General features: G+C 38.0%; 2 protein-coding genes across 2 annotated transcripts; one reads left to right on the top strand and one right to left on the bottom strand.

Moving 5' to 3' along the window:
• The first annotated feature begins 1,516 nt into the window (after window positions 1-1,516).
• Window positions 1,517-4,986, top strand: LOC134744216 (small ribosomal subunit protein uS2). Its single transcript, XM_063677937.1, has 7 exons — window positions 1,517-1,621; window positions 1,793-1,920; window positions 2,099-2,332; window positions 2,980-3,144; window positions 3,687-3,848; window positions 4,323-4,493; window positions 4,838-4,986. Exons 2-7 carry the CDS (start codon window positions 1,822-1,824, stop codon window positions 4,949-4,951), a joined length of 945 nt encoding a protein of 314 aa, XP_063534007.1. The 5' UTR covers window positions 1,517-1,621; window positions 1,793-1,821; the 3' UTR covers window positions 4,952-4,986.
• A 2,510-nt stretch (window positions 4,987-7,496) lies between these two features.
• Window positions 7,497-18,470, bottom strand: LOC134743991 (uncharacterized; the record flags this gene model as incomplete). Its single annotated transcript, XM_063677623.1, has 7 exons — window positions 7,497-7,685; window positions 8,433-8,550; window positions 9,085-9,274; window positions 12,356-12,408; window positions 14,918-15,005; window positions 17,772-17,855; window positions 18,203-18,470. Coding segments are annotated over 7 exons (987 nt in total), but the record flags the coding sequence as incomplete, so codon positions are not given.
• Window positions 18,471-20,213: the final 1,743 nt, after the last annotated feature.

Below are 20,213 nucleotides of genomic sequence, written 5' to 3'. Positions count from 1 at the left end.
AACTAGACTTCACAATCGCGTTCGCGGCTTCGCGCCTCGATTCGCGCACACACACATTCACACATTTTGGCTGGTCCATTTTCTATGGGAGGGTAAATTTTTTTTTCGCTATTTCGTGGTTGGTCCTATAGTAAAGGTTGCTCAGTATAGTCAGATAATCCCAAAACCCCCTGGCAACGGGAATGCACATATTTTTTGGCCACTCTGTATATACCGAGCTATAACATCTTAAAGTAAAGTAAATTATAGTTGAAATAAAACTATGAAAACGGATTATATCGCGTATTGATCGCGTATATTGAATTTATAATACATCCCGACGTTTCGAACCCTTTACACTCCCGACTCCCGTCACCCGTTGACCACGAACGCTGTAAAGGGTTTGAAACGTCGGGATGTATTAAGCCGTTCCAGACTACGCGGCGCGAAGCCGCGAACGCGAGTGTGGAGTCGATTTCGCTGATTATCAAACTAGACTCCACACTCGAGTTTCGCGCACGAGTGTGGAGGGCCCTTTATAAATTCAATATACGCGATATAATCCGTTTTCATAGTTTTATTATATATATTAAGGGCCCTCCACACTCATGCGCGATTCACGGCGCGAAGCCGCGTAGTCTGGAGTAAACTTTACAGCTTCGTGTGTGCACTCTGTCTAATAGTACGTAAAATATATCGTAAGATGCCATTAAGATGTCGTATCTTACGGTATCTGCCGATATCGATAAGCCGCTCCACACTCGTGCGCGAATCGCGGCGGGAATTCGCGAACGCGAGTGTGGAGCGAGCGTCGCAGTTCTGCGAAAACGACTTCACATGAGTTCACACCAATCCCATAGTAAAAGTTGCTCAGTATAATCCCAAAATCTCCCTGGCAACGGGTATATTTTGGTATATTTGGTCTCTCTCACAATGTAGGTGCGGTGCTAGACAGAGAGCGATATATATTTTGGTATCGTTGGCGTGTGTGGTGCTTAGCGATCACTTAAGATAAGATGCCTTGCGATGTATCGGTTGGTATGTTTCGTCTCTCTCACAATGCAGGTGCTAGACAGAGAGAAAAATATATTTTGTTTTCGTTGCTTAGCAATACTCGAGGATAGTTATAATATATGGAAGGTAGAGGTAAGGAAATGAATCTTCATGTATCAAAAAGTGACCGTAAAAAACAGTAAATAGGCGGCGCCACCATACACTGAAGTACCTAGACCATACACCTAGTATTTTGTATAGATGTGCGCCCGTGCGACCGTGAGGGACAGAACATACACAATGCGATAAAATTAAAAACACGTTTTAACATTCCTGACAACATACCAAAAACAACCTACGTAATTTGGTCGGGTTATTTGCTGCCCCTCCATTTCATCTCTACATCATTATACCTCCATAGAGTCTCCTATATATTACAATACTCTTTGGTCTCAGAGCCTACCTAGCGCCACCGGAGAGATTAGGAACTATTATTTAAAGAGAGATTGGCATCCTTTCTATACCATCCATATATAGTTACGAGCTTTAAAAATATGAACGTCCAATTAGGACCGAAGCCGGCCAAATACACAAGCTGTCAAGTTTGACAGTTCTTTTAAGTCCATTCGCTCCCAGTGGCATTACACGCGTAAGATATTTTTCTCTACAAATCAATATTTATTTTAGCAATCTTTAGTTTTAAATTCTAAAATGTGTGTAAAATTATAAGCCCTTATATGTTGTATTTTTGGTCGAGTGTTATTTTTGAACAATTCAAGAAAAAGTGTCTTTGTTTTAAGTTGTGAACCTTCTTTCACAGGTTTAGTCGTAACTCTAATAAACGCAACGATGTCGGGAGGATTAGATGTATTGGCCCTCAACGAGGAGGATGTCACCAAGATGTTGGCTGCTACCACCCACCTTGGGGCAGACAATGTACACTTCCAGGTAAGCCGCTACATAACCTATAATTTCGTATATCCTAAGGTTTTTCGTGATGATATAAGAATCCGTTCCATATCTTGTCTGATGAATACTGACGATCTATTCTCCCAACTGAAGATATAACACTCAAACATGTGATTATAATGTCGCGTGCCGGTACTTAATATATTGTGCATTTTAGATGGAAACATACGTGTACAAGCGCCGTGCTGATGGTACCCACGTGATTAATCTGCGGCGCACCTGGGAGAAGCTGGTGCTGGCTGCTCGCGCTGTCGTCGCCATCGAGAACCCCGCTGACGTGTTCGTCATCTCTTCCCGTCCCTTCGGACAGCGCGCTGTGCTGAAGTTCGCGGCACACACTGGCGCCACCCCTATTGCTGGACGTTTCACCCCTGGTGCTTTCACCAATCAGGTAATTTTTGAAATTTAATTTGTTATTTGGGTTGTTCTACACAGCATTTGCTGCAAAGTGGCTGGCTGAGTTGGGATACAGTGGTTAATGAGGGTTTCTTAGACTGACTGCTTAGCTAATAAATAAGTACAGAAGAATGAGCATATAAGAGATGATACCCAATTTTCACCAATATTATTCTTTGCATGGCAAACTCCCACGGTGGGACATGTCTACTTGAAATTTAATAAAATAACAGAATTCCAATAACTACAAGTATTTGATTTTAATTCTGAGTAGAATTTTATAAAGAAATAAGATTATATTTTCTCTGTTGCTAATGTGTTGTGATTATGAAATAAAAATATGAAAACTGATTATATCGCGTATATTAAATTTATAATACGCGATAATATACGCAATATAATCCGTTTTCATAGTTTTATTTCATGAGTAACTATCGCAGTAACCGAAGACATTATTATGTTGTGATTATGTTGATGAGATTGTCGAGTGAAGTGTATTACTAAATGATGATAATATAACTAAGGAACCACTGACTGCTATCAGCAGGTTGATTAAACTTTATCTGATATTCTTAACTACATGTTAATCTAGTATTTTTCTATTTACTTATACTCTGTCTAACAAGTAATGATGTTTAACAGATCCAAGCCGCTTTCCGTGAGCCCCGTCTCCTGATTGTGCTGGACCCTGCCCAGGACCACCAGCCCATCACTGAGGCTTCATATGTCAACATTCCGGTCATTGCTTTCTGCAACACTGACTCTCCTCTCAGATTTGTTGACATTGCTATCCCATGCAACACCAAGGTAAGTTACTTCTTGTACATTCAGCTGTAGATTTTAATTTGTGTTTAAAATTGGACATAATTTGGCAAATAGTAACTAACCCCACAGTATTTTTTTTTAAATGGAAAGTGTTAGAAGTAAAAATAATACAATATAATACAATACAAATCCTCTTTATTGTACAACCTCAGAATAAATGTACATGGAAACACAAATAATACATGAAGACAGAGGTAAACAACAGGCGGCCTTAATAATAATGGAGATTTAGCAAGGGTTGGTTCCTATTTGCAGAACTACATCCAATTATTTACATACTTTCCCCTCTCAGTAGTAAAATCATGTGAAGACCTACTTCTATTTATCATGCAACATTTTAGATTTTTTGATATTTTAATTTTGCTAGATTCAGTGAGTTGAAGCAGTGGTTTAAACTATCTAAAGTGATATTGTAGCAGCCCTTCATTTGGAATATTTGTAATTCAATACATCATTTCAGTACCTTGGACATAAAAATTTGTAGTAAATTCCATAAATAAATAAGTGTTTTTGTGCAATTACAGTCATCCCACTCGATTGGTCTGATGTGGTGGCTGCTTGCGCGCGAGGTGCTCCGCCTCCGCGGCGTGCTGGCCCGCGACCAGCGCTGGGATGTTGTGGTGGATCTCTTCTTCTACAGGGACCCTGAAGAGACCGACAAGGAGGAGCAACAGGCTAAGGAACAAGTGGGTTTTTAGTACTGTTATAACTTGCACTAAGACTACTGATTGTTGCAGTCATTAGGCATACATGGTTGGTAGATCTATTTCATTGAAATTGTTTTTATACATAGAGTTGAGCCCAGTAAGAGGGAAGGGGATCACCAAGCCAAGTGGAAAGAATCATACAGATACCTGTTCTATCCTGCTCAGTAGATGTTTCATATCAACTTAAATTTTAATATATTTTTTTCCTTTTTTATTGTGGGACGTACCAAATTATTACAATCTATAAATCATCATATCATATCATTGTGATTGATATCCGTATATACAATTTATAGATGTTTCATATCATAGATATTCTTTAGTTAAGTTTCTTCCTTTGTGAAAAGGACAGATAAGACTAAATTAATTTTCAGTATTTATGATTTGTATAGGATATTTAAGGTAGGTTCCCTTGTTTCGGCCAGATATATAAACGTGGATATAATTTTGTAGGCTGTTGTGGCCGCCAAGCCCGAGGTGCCTGCTCCGGCGCACGAGGACTGGGCGGAGGCTGTGGAGCCGGTGGCGTCGTGGGCCGACGACGGCGCTCCCGCCGCTGCCGCTGCTGCCGCCGCGCCGCCTGCCTTCGGCGCTGCGCCCGCGCAGGAGGACTGGGCTGCTCAGGTACTTACTCTAAGTTTTAACCAAACTGTTAAGTTTCTACGCCAAGCCAACGGGCTGGTTCGCCACGGGCATGACCTCACTGCCAAATCACAAGGCTCGAAGTTGGCCAGCTAATGTGGACACTTAAACTATGGTCTAATGCACTTGATATTCAGTGAGGTTAAAAAGGATTTGTCTTGTAAAATTTCCACACAGACAGCATGACACAGATGCAGTATCTCACACGCGGTTTCATACAAAATGTATAAGTCGAAAATAGGGGGTGTAGAGGTTTCGTATAGGAAGCGCTTCGTATGCAGCTTAGCGAAGATGAATCTGGTTATTAAGTATAATGTAATTTGCAGGTACAAGACGAGTGGGCGGCGCCCGCGGGGGTGGCGGCGGCGCCTGCGCCTGCGCCTGCGCCGGCGGCCGCGCCGTCGTGGGGCGGCACCGGCCAGGACTGGACCGCGTCCTAAACGGTTTATCGGCTAAATAAACTCACTCAAACATATCTAAACACTTTTATTTTAATTAACGCTCTTTTAACACCTTCACAGTCCAGTGCCTCATATATGGGTCACGACGAACTATCTCCACAAGTCCGTGCCCAACATATGGGTCCCTTAGATACGACAATGAGGATATAATAAGATAGAGCGCGTACTGTCATAGTAAATTTTGTAACCACTGTAAATTCACTGCCATCTATCGACATACTTTAAAACTAAAAATGAAGATTTAAAAAAATACGTTAAAATGTATTTAAATATGGATATTTTTTTATTTTATTTGCATTAATTATTTTTATATGATTTTGACCCATGTTCTTTCACTGGTATGCGTTAAAATTATAAATAACAAACGAAACAGTCAACGCCCTCTATACGAGTGTAGGCCAAAACTAGTGGCGCCATCTGATCGAGAGTTAAATTTTCGTGATTTTCGAGGCACGTTTTTTCCTTAGACTGTATCCATCTATTACGGAGTTATATCTATCTTTGGATACGACAAACACGCCTAAACAAACCTAATCGATATATTATGACATTTTTCAATCGGCCTTTCTTTTGATTCTTCAAACAGAGTGCAATCAGAAAAAATATTGAACTAATCCGAGTGCGTATCTGGGTGCGTAGCCAACACGCCAATCGTTTACGCTCCGTAGTGAACAAAACTACTGTCACTGGCGCACTAATAAGGATGGAAGAGTAATAGAGGGACAAAGAGTTATCCTAGCGCAAACGGAAGGACTGCACTTTAGCTGACGCGGAGTTCAGGGCTCATATTTTTTTTATAGAAAGTACTCATCATAAGGAATCTCCCCACCATGTCTTATGGTGCGGAACCCCATAGTTTTCGAGAAAAAAAAAATTAAAGTTCCCATACAAATTGGCTCAACTGCACTTTAGCTGACGCGGAGTTCAGGGCTCATTTTTTTTATAGAAAGTACTCATCATAAGGAATCTCCCCACCATGTCTTATGGTGCGGAACCCCATAGTTTTCGAGAAAAAAAATATTAAAGTTCCCATACAAATTGGCTCAACTGCACTTTAGCTGACGCGGAGTTCAGGGCTCATATTTTTTTTTATAGAAAGTACTTATCATAAGGAATCTCCCCACCAAGTCTTATGTTGCGGAACCCCATAGTTTTTGAGAAAAAAAATGTTAAAGTTCCCATACAAATTTCCTTCAACACGGCTCTGGCGCATTCAGTTGTCAAAACTGATGAATACGTTCCTAGCTATGCAGTTTAGGACAAGAAGAGTGACAAAAGGGGGGACTGGGGGGGGGGGAAGCCCTCTAAATACATATACTATTATACTCTTTGCCTCTAAGAGGGGGACTCGAGGGGCGAAGCCCCCCGCATTAAAGTAATTTTGTTAAATATGTTTAGTTTAAGTTAGTTTTAAGTTCAATATTGAATGAATTTTTTAATTTTAATAATATGTAATTCTATGGATGTAATTAATCCGAAATAAAAGCTTTTTAATTTATTTTAATTAAGACACCATAAGATAGTTATTTTTAATCTGGATAGGTTAGGAGCTGGTAACCAGTCGACGAAGCGCCGCTGTCGCGGGGCTTTACTTTCGCTCTGAGGGACAGTAGAAACCTAACTAACCTATCCAGGTTAAAAGAAAGTGTGTTGAAGGAAATTTGTATGGGAACTTAAACATTTTTTTTTCTCGAAAACTATGGGGTTCCGCACCATAAGACTTGGTGGGGAGATCCCTTATGATGAGTACTTTCTATTAAAACAATATGAGCCCTGAACTCCGCGTCAGCTAAAGTGCAATTGAGCCGCGCAAACTATTGTCAGCTTGGCTAGGCATCCTAGTAACCCATACATGGAGCATAGACGTGTGATTGAAGTAATTTGCCTAGACTTACGAGGAAATTAAAGCCTGACCAGTAATATATGATCATTGTCAAGAGGGCGCTGTTCTTTCATGTATAGGGTGACAGTTTAGTATAGTATGAAAAAATTAGTTCCAGTGAAATTCCGCAACACGGCGCGTTATCATATATTCCTGGTCAGGCTTTAAAACTTTATGGGGACTGCTAGTGAGGTACAAAGAGCGGTTTTTATTGTGTCTGTCTCGATGAAATGACAATTCCATTGGCCAATGTGTCGCTTAACTTAACTTCAAACTCGGGTAAATCCATTCCACCCTCTTAGGAAATATCTAACCTACCTACCTTACCTTTTCTTAATACCAAAATCGCAAAACCTGACAGTTGGATTTACCCGTTTGATATTTATTTTACCAGACGCTTTTCGGTCAATAAGGTAACCCCTCTGGGTTGGAAGATCATCATGACAGTCGCTTTCGTAAAAACTAGTGCCTACGCCAATTCTCGGGATTAGTTGTCGAGCTGACCCCAGGCTCCCATGAGCCGTGGCAAAAAATCCGGGACGACGCGAGGAAGATGATGAATATTTGAAGATCCTGAAAGTCTAATCTGTTGAACCTTAAATCGGAATGCTAAAGTGGAAATTCTATAGTTTTTAATTTATGTGTCTACTGTCTATACAGATGAATCCTATAAACACAGGTGTATTTCGGGTTGCCTTGATTTGTTAATATTCTTAAAATCATCTTCTTCAGGGGAGTGATACTGGCCACTTTGAAGAATTGCTTGGCTGGTCCCTGATTAAGGTATTCTGCTTCTAAGGATTTTATTCGTGTTCCATTTTCTAACATACCCTGAAAAGATTAAAAAAGTTTTTTCATGTGAACTGTTCAAACAAGCATACGTTTCTGATACCTACAAAACAGCGAGCAAAGCTGCATTACACTCACTATGCTCAGTTGGTTTTTTCAAGCACTTTGTCACTTTATAGGCGAGTTCTAATTCCTCAGTATTTTTATTTTTTCAACTTACATACATTAACTGTTCTCATACCACTACCCTGTTGTATGAGAAGTTATAATGCCTCAAGAGATCATAGTTATTAAGGACCTCATGAATTTCGAGTTCGTTACTTGCCGCAGCGAAAAAAACTTTGTTTTCTTGTACTGCAAATACCTCAAATACTACGTAGGTACCTGGTAGGTAGTACCTAAAGTCACAAGCGGCCTCTTTGCATATTTCGATGAAAGAAACCTTATATACCTACTTTAAAAAAAAAAAAGATGTTGACACTGTTTTTTATCGACTGGCAAAATCTGAAAGTAAAATGTATGAGAAATCGGTTGTCAAGTGCATTTTGTTGTATTAGAATAGTAGTATTATTAGTACATAGTATTTGTCGGTGTGTTAGTGATTCGTGTATTGGTCATTTTTTTGGACCCCACCCGTGTATGTAAGTACCTACCTAAATATACTAAATTCTCAGCTTAGGACAAAGATGGGTAACTCGCAGTAATAAACAATAAGTTAGGATTATGTAGTGTTTTTGTCTGTTTAACTGAATTTTAGGAGATAATAGTGCCTACGAAAGATAAACTTACGAAAAGGACGAAGTTCTTCAGAGCACTTTTCGCAGTGTCAGGCCGAACGTGCTCAATGCCGATGTTTTTTACTTCTGTGAGATCTTTCAGCTGAATGTCAATTTCTCCACGCGAACCACTGAAATAAAACGTTTCATGTTATGTTTCGTGTATGTGAGATGATAACCCTAAAGGTGATTCCTATAACGACCGATAGCGCACCGTGTACGATATATCCTAATTAAATATTTCCCTGTCATCTCGACCAAATGGCCGATCCATTTTGTTGGGGGCTTTCCCACGCTGTGTTAACCGTTACGTTGTTGACACGAACCTTTCTGCCCTAGCGGCGTCGTCGATTCTACGAGCAATTTGCCTCGTACACTGCCACTGCCTGACAACTCTGTGCCATGTCGAATGTCGACGACATTGGTTTTCCAACGTATCTGCTCATTTTTAATCGATGTAGGATAATCTGTCAGAGCCTGTGCTATGTGTGTAATAGGTACCTAGTTGCCTACTACTACAAGGACATAAGCGGTAGCGGAGATGTAGATGGCATCTACATATCCGCTACCGCTTATGTCCTACTACTAGATGCTATAGTTGCCGTGATTGTTTGTTGCATCGTCGACATGCGAAATCATGTGTTGTGAAGGTCTGTGTTACTTACCTAAAAGGCCAGCAGTCAGAAGGCACGGCGTTTCGTTTGGCCAGCACAATGCTTGTGGGGGGGCTAGCCCGCCACAGAGGCAGAACCCCCCAAAGGGCGACGCGTGACATCCACGGCAACGTATGGCTGCCTTGAGTAACTGTTGCATCCTCGATATAATCTTTTTCGAGCTGCGAGGTGGTAGCGGTATCTAATGAAAAATATTTTTTTAAGTAAGATTGTAGGATAGATACTTTAATTAATTTAGAGCCGTGATTTACTGAGATACTAGAAGAATTCATAAAAGTTCGATAGCTAGGAGGTAGGTAGGTAACTTAGAGGCACCAATGACCGACAAGAACCGATAACCGACACTTGGTCACCGGTGGACTGGGTCAATTTTTCTTTAGTGTATGATATCTATTTCAGTTTACAATAACCGACACTTATAGGTAGCCATAATCCAAGATACTTCGCTTGGGGCTTCATACAACTACAACTAGGTATTAGGTACTTGATTCAAATTAATTAAATATGTTGTAGGTACTCTCAGACATTTACTGCGCCCCACTGAGTTCGGGTTCACCAGTTACTGTCTACTGTAGGTACATAATTAATTTCTTTGAAATAAATAAATAATGTACATACATACATACAACCAACCTACAAGCTATATCTACGTATATAGCTGCCATGTAGAATTGTTAGTAAAAACAGCGTTACCTACGTGTAAAATGGGCCATCACAGTTTCTCAGGAATAGAAGCCATCAGAAATTATTATAACTGCCTCTTGTCTTATATCTGTAACAGACTACCGCACCGCATCTGGGTCGCGGTGCAGTGCGGTAGTCTGTTACGGCTTTTACAGTGCAATTGGCTAAGAGAATCCTAAGGGGGTAATAAGCAGGCGAAGTTTCTATGCAATATTGTGCCTGGCTATTTCTCACAACTATATACTGGATGGATTTGTTCAGATTCTTTCTTGCTTTCTTCGCATGCGGTTAGGAATAGGTAGGTAAGTAGTTACACTTTGCAGTGACTTGGATTTATACTTAACTAGCGACCCGCCCCGGCTTCGCACTGGTAGTTCAACTAATTTACACAAAACCTTTACAAATTATACACATATAAACCTTCCTCTTGAATTGAAAAAACCGCATCAAGATCCGTTGCGTAGTTTTAAAGATATACATAGGGACAGACGGAAGACAGCGGAAAGCGACTTTGTTTTATACTATGTAGTGAAGCTAGCTACGTTTTAGGAAGGAAAGAGTTATTTTGGTAATTACCTATATGACCTATATCACTATCTATATGCATCTATTTGAATAAGTATATCTAATAAGAAAAAAAAACGATGTTTTTAACTTCCAACTAAGAAACTAAACAGTTACACAAACTAAGCTAAGTACTCGTTTTTACCTGTGGCCGCTAACAATAGTTATTTGTTTTACAAAGTCTAATATTGAAATTTGAAATAAGCTTCAAAAATTCTCATCAGTTTCTTGAACAGTCAAGAGAGCCTTTACGAGCTAGTGTGGTTTTCAGTTTCGGATTGGTGAAATATCAAAGTAAATACAAGTCTAAAGTTTCTCCCCATAATGGCAGCGGTGTAAATTACATGTGTAATGATTAATTATAACGTAGGTACCGTTTCTGCATATAATTTTCTGCGTTGTGGGTGTTTTAACAACGACCAGTACACGACATTTCGCTTTGGAAATGAAATATGGCGGTGGTCTGTGGTCGTTTGGCCCAATTATAAAGGATCTTTTCCTGTTGGACTACTCTTTATTATACTTTTTTGGATTGTTTATTTTGAATGGCAAGAAATAGTTATTTGTTTAAGGGGCGGGCAACTCGCGCTAATATTGATACCCGAGCGCAAGCGAAGCGAAAGACTCGCTACGCTCGTGATTCGAAAGTGGAATTTTGAGCGTTGCGAGGGTTTCAAGACACGATTTAAACAAATTTGGCCCCCGAGTGAAACACAAAATGTTTTACCTCACCAACGCAAGGAAAATACTAACTGTAAAATATCAAACCAAATCAATTAAAAATGAATGTTATTATAGTTATTTGTTATACAAGGGTGCAAAGTTGTATTTTACCCGCGAGTGTGGAATTGAAACATGAGCAAGCGAAAGGATTCTATAGTTGAACCACGAGCGAAGCGAGTGGTTCTAAAATAGAATCCTGAACGTAGCGAGTGTTTCAACACACGAGAAGTAAAATACATTTGCACCCGTGTGTAACACAAAACTTTTCCCCTCACTATAGCGAGGAAAGTGCAACATCCACAGGCGTTAGATCATCGTCATCACTGGAATCACTAATTTTTTTACGATATTATAACAGAAAACACTAGAAATTCTGATTTTTACGTGAGTCGGTGAGAAGAACAGTAAAAATTTTGTTGACAATGTTGACATTTCTGTTCTGACGTATGAAATGTCAACGATGCGTTTTGAAATTGCATCGACTCAACTTGTGCGTTCAGAATTATATTTAACATCATTACAAAAAATCTAACGTTTCTTATGGAATTTTAAGGTTTATGACTTAAAATTATTAAATAAAGCTAAACTTGGTATTTTTTATTAGATTCTCAAACATTTATTTAATGATAATTAATATCGAACGAACCATTATCATGAGCGTTTTACGTTTTGTTATCTGTCAAGCTACTTAAACTCGCTCCATCCAAGGTCAAATTACTTTCCCCACTAGTGGATAAAATGCGTTTTTCCCCGCTTGTTTTAAAGGATAATAGGCGGCTTTCCGAGCTAGTGAGGGGAAAAATATTTATCATTAATTTTGAATTGATTGGTTTCATTTTGTTTCATATTTTACAGTCAATCATCATTTAAAAGTCAATTCTACCAGCCAACATAAGGAAACTACTCAAAATTTGCATTTGATTAGTTTGCCACACATGTGGATAAAATGCAACTTTCTCATCAGTTTTTGAACAATTAAATCAAGAGAGCCTTTATAAGCTGGTGTCGTGCAAAACGAATTACTTACTAACTTTTAAAGTTCAAACCTCGTATAGATTGTAATCATATTGTTTTTTGTTCTTGCTAAGAAATCTTAAGTCTTCTATTATTATTTATTCATAATCCGTTTTGAATGATGATTTGGATGATGGATGAGAATGCACAGCGAAATGACCCACTTTCATTGGTCTTGACTTGAATGCATTTTTATAGGTAAGTATATATACCTACTGTCGCGAAACTTGATATTTCTGTCTAAAGTGATAAATGTTATAAGTTATTTTTTGCTTACCAGCTTTAAATGTTCGTGACCTTATTATCAGCCGACGAAGCCGCTGCGTATTTCTGAAAACAATTAATTTATTCTGCAAACATGTAAGCAATTTATGCAATAATGCTTAGGCATTCTAGGTCTTTCAATCCTTTTTGTAAAAGCTATCCTTGACGAGTGAAAATCCTATGTTTCGACGGTTTAATAGCATTGTTCATGTCTTTATTGTATTTGGAATATATTTAAAATTTCAACCAGTAACTAGTAGGTATTGTTAAAATCAAATGGGGCTCGTTGTTGTAATAGTTATAAGGGTCCCCGGCAGGCTCGGCCGAATTTCCACTTCCCATACAAGCCGAATTTCCTTTGCACTTACAATGACATGAGGTATATCTAGTCTTGTAATTAGTTTATATAGCTCTAGTTTATAAAACAAACGAAATAGAGCAAAAAAAGTATCGTATGATAAACTTAAATTCGCTGTATTTTTTTAACTATGGTATCTGAAGCTACATAAACTAATTACAGGACTAGATCTAGGAGGATATAACCAAACGGAGACGCCACGTCTGTAATTTGCTGTACAAAAAAAGTCTGCCAATTTTTGCGGGGGAGGGGAACGTCAAATGTATACGTAACGTCAAAATAGCCATGTCAGATAAACGCCAGTCCATACGTTGTGTATGACCATTGGCCGACTATTTTCGACAGGGAACGCCTGTTAATGGCTACTCCGTTTGGTTATATCCTTCTAGGACTAGAAATACCTGGTTTTTTCCTATCGTAAGTACAAGCTTTTGCCCGCGACTTCGTCTGCGTGGACTTAGTAACCCCAGCTAGAGTAAGAATAGCGCCTGGAGAAAGTCTTATAGCAATTATTCAATTTAAGCATATTATGCACACAAAATAGCAGACACTTCATTAAATATCTCAATTCCACCCCGCTTTTTACTTTCTTAAGGGATGATTTTCGGGATAAAAACTATGCTATGTCCTTCTCAGGGACTCAACCTATCTCTATGCCAAATTTCATCTAAATCGATTCAGCGGTTTAAGCGTGAAGAGGGAACACACAGACAGACAGACAGACAGACAGACTTTCGCATTTATGATATTAAAGTATGGGTAGTATGGATAGTATGGGTATTAGTATGGATAGTATGGATATTAGTATGGATTTTTTATATAATAATAGTAGTTTATGTACCTGCTACATAATGAACGGCATTAAAATACGAGTGTAGGTTTAAGAAACGAACGAAGCGAAGTTTCTTAAAAGGACCACACGAGTGTTTTAATCCCTAATTATGTACAGTTAAATACTCTATTTTATCTACACCTATTATAAACTTTCTATGATATCCAGCCACCTCTTATTACAGCCGACATTGGGGTGTCGTTGCTCTCTGTAGGAACTCATGGATTATTATTCATTTTTACACGAAACTTTTGCTATAAAAAAAAAACAAAAGAAATTTTTTTTTTTAGTTACAAACTAATTAAAAGATAAACTACGCTGTACGTCAAATGGCGGCAAATTATAAATTTTTTCACGCATGACACCATAGACATAGTATATACCTATACAAATAGTTATAGACGCGCCACCGAGCGACCGGGGGTAAGAGAAAGAATATTCGTATTAAATTTGGGCAGCATAGGATTTTTTCTCCTTCACTCTTTAAATTGCGGTATTTAGCCATCGCCTCCTACCTATGATGCCACCCGGTCGGTAATAAGGACAAAGCATGTCACTATTTTCTCTTTCCTCTTATAGGAATCGCAATAAGACTATCTTTTTCTATCAAAGAGTGTCAGGCCCTTGCATGTCACGCATCCGTAGTTTTTTTTATTCAGACACACTAGTCAGGGTCGATTGCTATATCGTTCGATACCATACCTAGACATACAAGTAGTTATAGAAGCGCCACCGAGCGACCGGGGGTAAGAGAAAGAATATTCATATAAAATTAGGGCAGCATAGGATTTTTTCTCTTTCACTCTTATAAATTTCGGTATTTCGCCATCGCCTCCTACATATGATGCCACCCGGTCGGTGATAAGGACAAAGCATGGCACTATTTTCTCTTTCCTCTTATAGGAATCGCAATAAGACTATCTTTCTCTATCAAAGAGTGTCAGGCCCTTGTTCGATACCAACATGCGAGATTTGTCAAAATTGTATGACATTTCATTTCGAATTAAACGTCATCTCGACTGATATTAGAATAGGGGTCAAATCAAATTGCTTTTTTTTTCAGAGAAGTCCGAAATTTGAATGTCATTACCAAATCGATTTTGATATGTTAGACCAAGAAAAGTTTGCAACGATTTTGATAGCACACGCAGTGCAAGTGTTATTTTAAACGTCAAACTTCTATGAAATTATGACGTTAAATAACACTTGCACTGCATGTGCTGTCAAAATCGTTGCACTTTTCTTGGTTTAACTTTACAACATTTTCACAGATAAGAAATTTGCTGTAACAAAACAGTTTATCTTAATGGAGGCATCTGTTGGGATTTTGAAGGCATCATAGAGGGTTTATGATATAATGTGTGTAAATAAATTTAAATAAGTACCTTAGTGCCTGTTCCCCTCTTAACAGAGATGCTGAGAGACTCTTCGTCACATAGTAGCACTCTTCTTCTACTGATGTCTCTGAACGGACTAGAATGAAGATTGTCACTTTCATTAAGGATGGTAATTGGTAACGTATTCCGTCTGTCCAAATAACGGTCCAATATGTATTTGCGTCTCACATTTTGCTTAATAAGAGAATGAGACGCAATGCACATTGGACAAAGAAATTGGACAGGTGAAAATACGGCAACAATAGGGATAATGACACATGTTGAATTTTATATCGAAATCTAGTAAAGTAGATAGCAAATGAGCAATTTATCGGAATAATGTGGATATTAAAAATAATATCATCATCATCATCATAATAGAGAAATTATTATAATATAATATTATAATAGAATGATTATAATTGTTAATTATTTAATTTGTTAATTTATTAATTATTAACCACATATTTAGCTCGCACTAAACACTAATCAATGTGTAAACAGGCCACATATCATATCGACAGGAATGTGCAAAAGTAGAGTAACTGTACTTTTGCACATTCCTGCCGAAATGTAAGTACATACCTACATACTTACATTATTGTACAATGCTACACCGTTAATCTCTGAAAAATTTGTTGAGCTAGCATCAGACTTACGTATGTAGCTTGCACGAGCCGAGGTGCATTAATGTGGGTCATGTTCTCAATGTTTAGTGTTAACGAGTCATTAGCATTAGTGCAACACCTGCAGCTAATTTTGCGTGCTTTGTATTTTTTGGTTGACTAAGTTATTATGACCATAATAATGATCATGAGTTCCGTAATAAATGGGTACGTTAAAAACTTTACATATAAAGTGACTGTCTAGTACAGTCAGCATCAACAGTAGCGGATGAAACCACACACCAAAAGAATCTGCCAGCCTGGAATACTTTTCCAAATGGAGATAAATCTTTACAGTTCGCGTTCAGAAGTACCTATCTGTCTGTTGCCATCTAATTGTTGAACATATCGAGACCACGGATTTAGATTTTAATAAACCGGATGGAGTACACGGGCCAAAAAGTGTGTCCACATGAGAAGTCAAAGTGGGCGGTTGCATCTCTTTCTAATTAGGGTGACCATAAGTCATATGTATGTGGGATATTAGGATAAGTTGGAATGTACAGTTTGGCCAAGATCTTTTTTCATTCATGCATAGGAAGTCAGAGAGAATGGATATAGTTTTTTTCTCCTCTGTAAAACGCTTCTCAAAACCTTACTTAATTTAGTCGTTATAAAAGCTGTTACTGATGACAGACAGACTGACAGACGGACAGCGGAGTCTTAGTGATAGGGTCCCGTTTTTACCCTTTGGGTACGGAACCCTAAAAATGGTCACTTTTTTCATTTGTAGTCTGCCTCTTTCGCACTCATGGTATGTTCATATACGTAATGGCTTCTCTTTTGCACACTTCAGCTATTCTTTAAGCGTCATCGTAGTTAATTGCACCATTTTTTTTAATTTGCCGCCTTCGTGTACTGACGGAAATGTGTGCTCAACTTATATAGAATATTATGTATAAATGTGTCTGTAATATTTAAGGATTTTGGATTTAAATTTTGGCAATTATATAGCTCTCATTACGTGCACAAATAAATCATTTATCTATCTATCTATCAACCAAATAATTAAACATGCCGAAATAAAGATATACTTATTTAGGTAAACTTATTTTTACATTAAGTAAGTACGTAGGTAATAAGAACTCTGTAAGGCCGATTCACATCGTGCCGACATCATAGTCACCCTAATGAGTTTGACAATGTTTTCTTTTATTTTTATCGTAAACTTTAATAGTTGAGGCTTACCTGTGAAAAGATATACCACAATCAACAAAACTTTCACTTCTGCAACCTTTCACACAATATCTTTTACCCATTTTATACTTTATTTCGCAAATAAATCTTGAGCGCTGCCATTCATGTATTTTGAAAATTTCTTTATCAAGTTGGGGATACCAATTAATATTCAAAGTTACTACAATGTCTACCATATTAAAATTAATGTATTTTTTGTTGTGCACATGCTTGGTTAAATCAGTTAATAATATTGACATTATAACTATTTACAAATTACGTAAAAGATATCAGAACCGCACCCTGAATATAGCACTTAAATAATATAAGAAGGTATTTAATTTTAGTAGTTATTGATATAAATACTACCAAAATGGTATTTTTTTTAACATTGGCAACATGTGCGAGTGGGACACCGAGACCCACTTTTGCTATCTCATGTGGACCGTTTTCTCTAGTCTGCTACGAACACCTTTCTGGCTCGGTGATAAGGTTCAATTTAGTATGGCAAAAAAAGTGACAGCTCGCTCCTGTTTAGGGTATAACTTCATGATCGAGACATATCTCTTTTTGTTAAGCTGTTAGAGATTGATACTAGATAGGTACTTTTGACGTGCAGCCTGCCTGTGTACCTCCTACTGATAGGGGTATGAAATGAAATTGAAATGGTAAATATTTGAACGTAATCATAAATGTCTTCGGTTACCGCGATAGTTACTCATGAAATAAAATTATGAAAACGGATTATATCGCGTATATTGAATTTATAATACATCCCGACGTTTCGCACCCTTTACAGCGTTCGTGGTCAACGGGTGACTATATACGCGATATAATCCGTTTTCATAGTTTTATTTCGTAATCATAAATGTTTCATATCTTTTTAACTATTACAGACAATCCATAATTAAATCTGTATGTTACACAGATCCTAGTTTAACAAATAAATACCTAGTAACAAAAAGGAATAAGTAGGTAACTCATATAGAACAAATAGAGAGTATATCATAAAAGGTACTTACACAGAGAGATTAACCTTGTTTTCGGAACAACTTTGGTTATAAATTTGGATTGCGCAATAAAGCTAGACAGTCTTGAGTAGGTCACTGAAAACAGTTTAGGGATTTAATAAATTGTGCTCATGTAGCCAACTATTCGTTCATTATAATACTGAATATAGCCTATATATCTCGGTAAAACCAGAAACATGCACTAGTAAAGTAATAAATTCGGGGCAAAACACTTTAGTTAGGTATTATTTAGACAATTGGGTATTTCAAGACTCCTCTTTGCTTTGTTGATTGGCTATTAAAATGAAATGATGGTCAATAAGATTTAGTTCTTAGTGGTTATTACCTTATTACACATTTTCGGAGTTCCTCTGTCTACTGACTTCGCAAATTGATCACAGGAGATCTTATTTTACCTATATTAATGTTTAAAAAAAACTCACGTATAATAAAAATGACTAAGAAAAACATCAAAACCAGCCAAATCATATTGTGCTCAGCAGGCTTCCCGTTCGTTTGTTTACACTGTATTCTATTCCTCCTTTTACAACTGGAGTTAAAGTTCCCAGCGCTCTTATCTTCATTTAGATACTCCCAGATGTTTTCTCGCAAAGGATAGGCGGATCGCATTTCTCGTGGCGACGCGACTTTTAGCGGTTGCTTCCTTTCGTAAACTTTTCCTGTGGGTATGATTACCGGATATAAATTAGAAAAGACACGAGCACGTCAAAACTACATTGTTTTAAATTATATCTTGTAAAAAAGATCATAAATTTATACGTTTCTCTCAATACTATCTGGCAACTGAAGTGAATTATATCCCTTTCACGCATGCTAAGACATGGCAAGACTGAAAGGGATGACATTATACCTTCAGATGATATTGCGGTTAGTATAATGTCCCGTTCACATCTATTCCAGTAGCATTCCAGTCCAGTGATCAAATCCAGCACTGAACTGGATCCGATCGTTTACATTAATTCCAGTCATTTTCAACATCCAGTGAATTTATGGAGACTGTTACCAAAAAACAATACGTTTTCACTATTTAACGTTTAATCCAGCACTGGATTGACGGTCTACATTATTCCAGTGGCGCTGGCTGGATTGGGCGAGTCGAAATCAAAAGTAGACCATCATTCCAGTCACTGGACTGGAATGCTTACTGGAATGATTATATTCCAGTGCCGGTTCACATTATTCCAGTCGCATTCCAGCGCTGGATACGATCAATGGACTGGAATGCCACTGGAATAGATGTGAACCGGGCATAAGCAGTGGTGACCATGATGAAGATAGTAGGGTTTGTCCTAAATAACAACAACATCTTGAATAAATTCTGACTTAACCGAAAACCTGTATGTACGTAGGTAGTATCTCAAAAGTAGACCAAGTATTTAGGTTAATTTGAAGAGATCCCTCTTAGGGATATGTTCGCCTTTGTACTACTTTTATCTGATGTAACCATGATTCCTTTCTTTTTCGTACAATAAAGTGTTTACTTCCTTACTCAATCACTTATTTCATTTATTTGTGAAAAATATCGATCTTTGTATTTCTCTTCAGGTTAAGAAAATTGTTAAAGTCTGGCAACATTGCCTGGCGAAAATATGGGCAAACGGACGGTAACTTGAGCTACCTGCCCGCGCACTGCAATTTACTTCTCGTTTGAAATGCTTTCGCGCTTAATGAGTGCCGCCAGAAAGGTTGGTCGCAATCACAGATATGTAACTAAGTAGACGTCGCATCTAATGCGAAAATTAAACATGAAATATTTATTACTGATTCCTTTTAGGGAAAACGGAACCTTATAGTTTCGTCATGTCCGTCAGTCACAGCCATTTTACATATACATATACTTTCCACGAAAATTATTTTGAACAATTAGGTATGCCAATACTGAGGTACGTGGTTCGACACGCACTAGGCGGATATTTTAAATTTACATTTAATATCATATTAAATTCAGATTTAGATAATAACACACAAAAATCGTATAAAGGGAGTAATTCGGGTACAATTAAGTACAAAATAACTCTTTGTTTAACGTTTGAAGGAATACATAGGTATATGAACTTAATACAAAAAAAATGTAGTGTGATTTGCTCAGCGTGATCGTTGTAGACCGCGGGCCAGGAATATATATCGTCAGTCATCGCCTCCCGGCTAATACTTTGTCTGATGATAGTTAAGATGATATCATGAATTTAAAAAAATAGTCAGCCGGTTGTAGCGCGGAGGAACGACCGTCAGTTGATGACATGAACATGTAAAAAAAAACAACCGTCTTTTAAATAAAAGAAACCGTCAGCCGGTTGTATTGCGGTGGGAAGTCAGCGTCACATAAAAATGTAAAAAATATACGCCTTACCTTGTCCGCAAAGTATGCGTAATGCGTAATCCGTTTATTGAAACGCGTGATGGAATGCTACATGCAAAGTTTCATCATTCTAC

The sequence above is a fragment of the Cydia strobilella genome, chromosome 9, assembly GCF_947568885.1.
Source record: "Cydia strobilella chromosome 9, ilCydStro3.1, whole genome shotgun sequence".
Taxonomy (NCBI): Eukaryota; Metazoa; Arthropoda; class Insecta; order Lepidoptera; family Tortricidae; genus Cydia; species Cydia strobilella.
The sequence above is the reverse complement of the archived record's forward strand: the minus strand, read 5'-3'. Positions and strand labels throughout refer to the sequence as shown.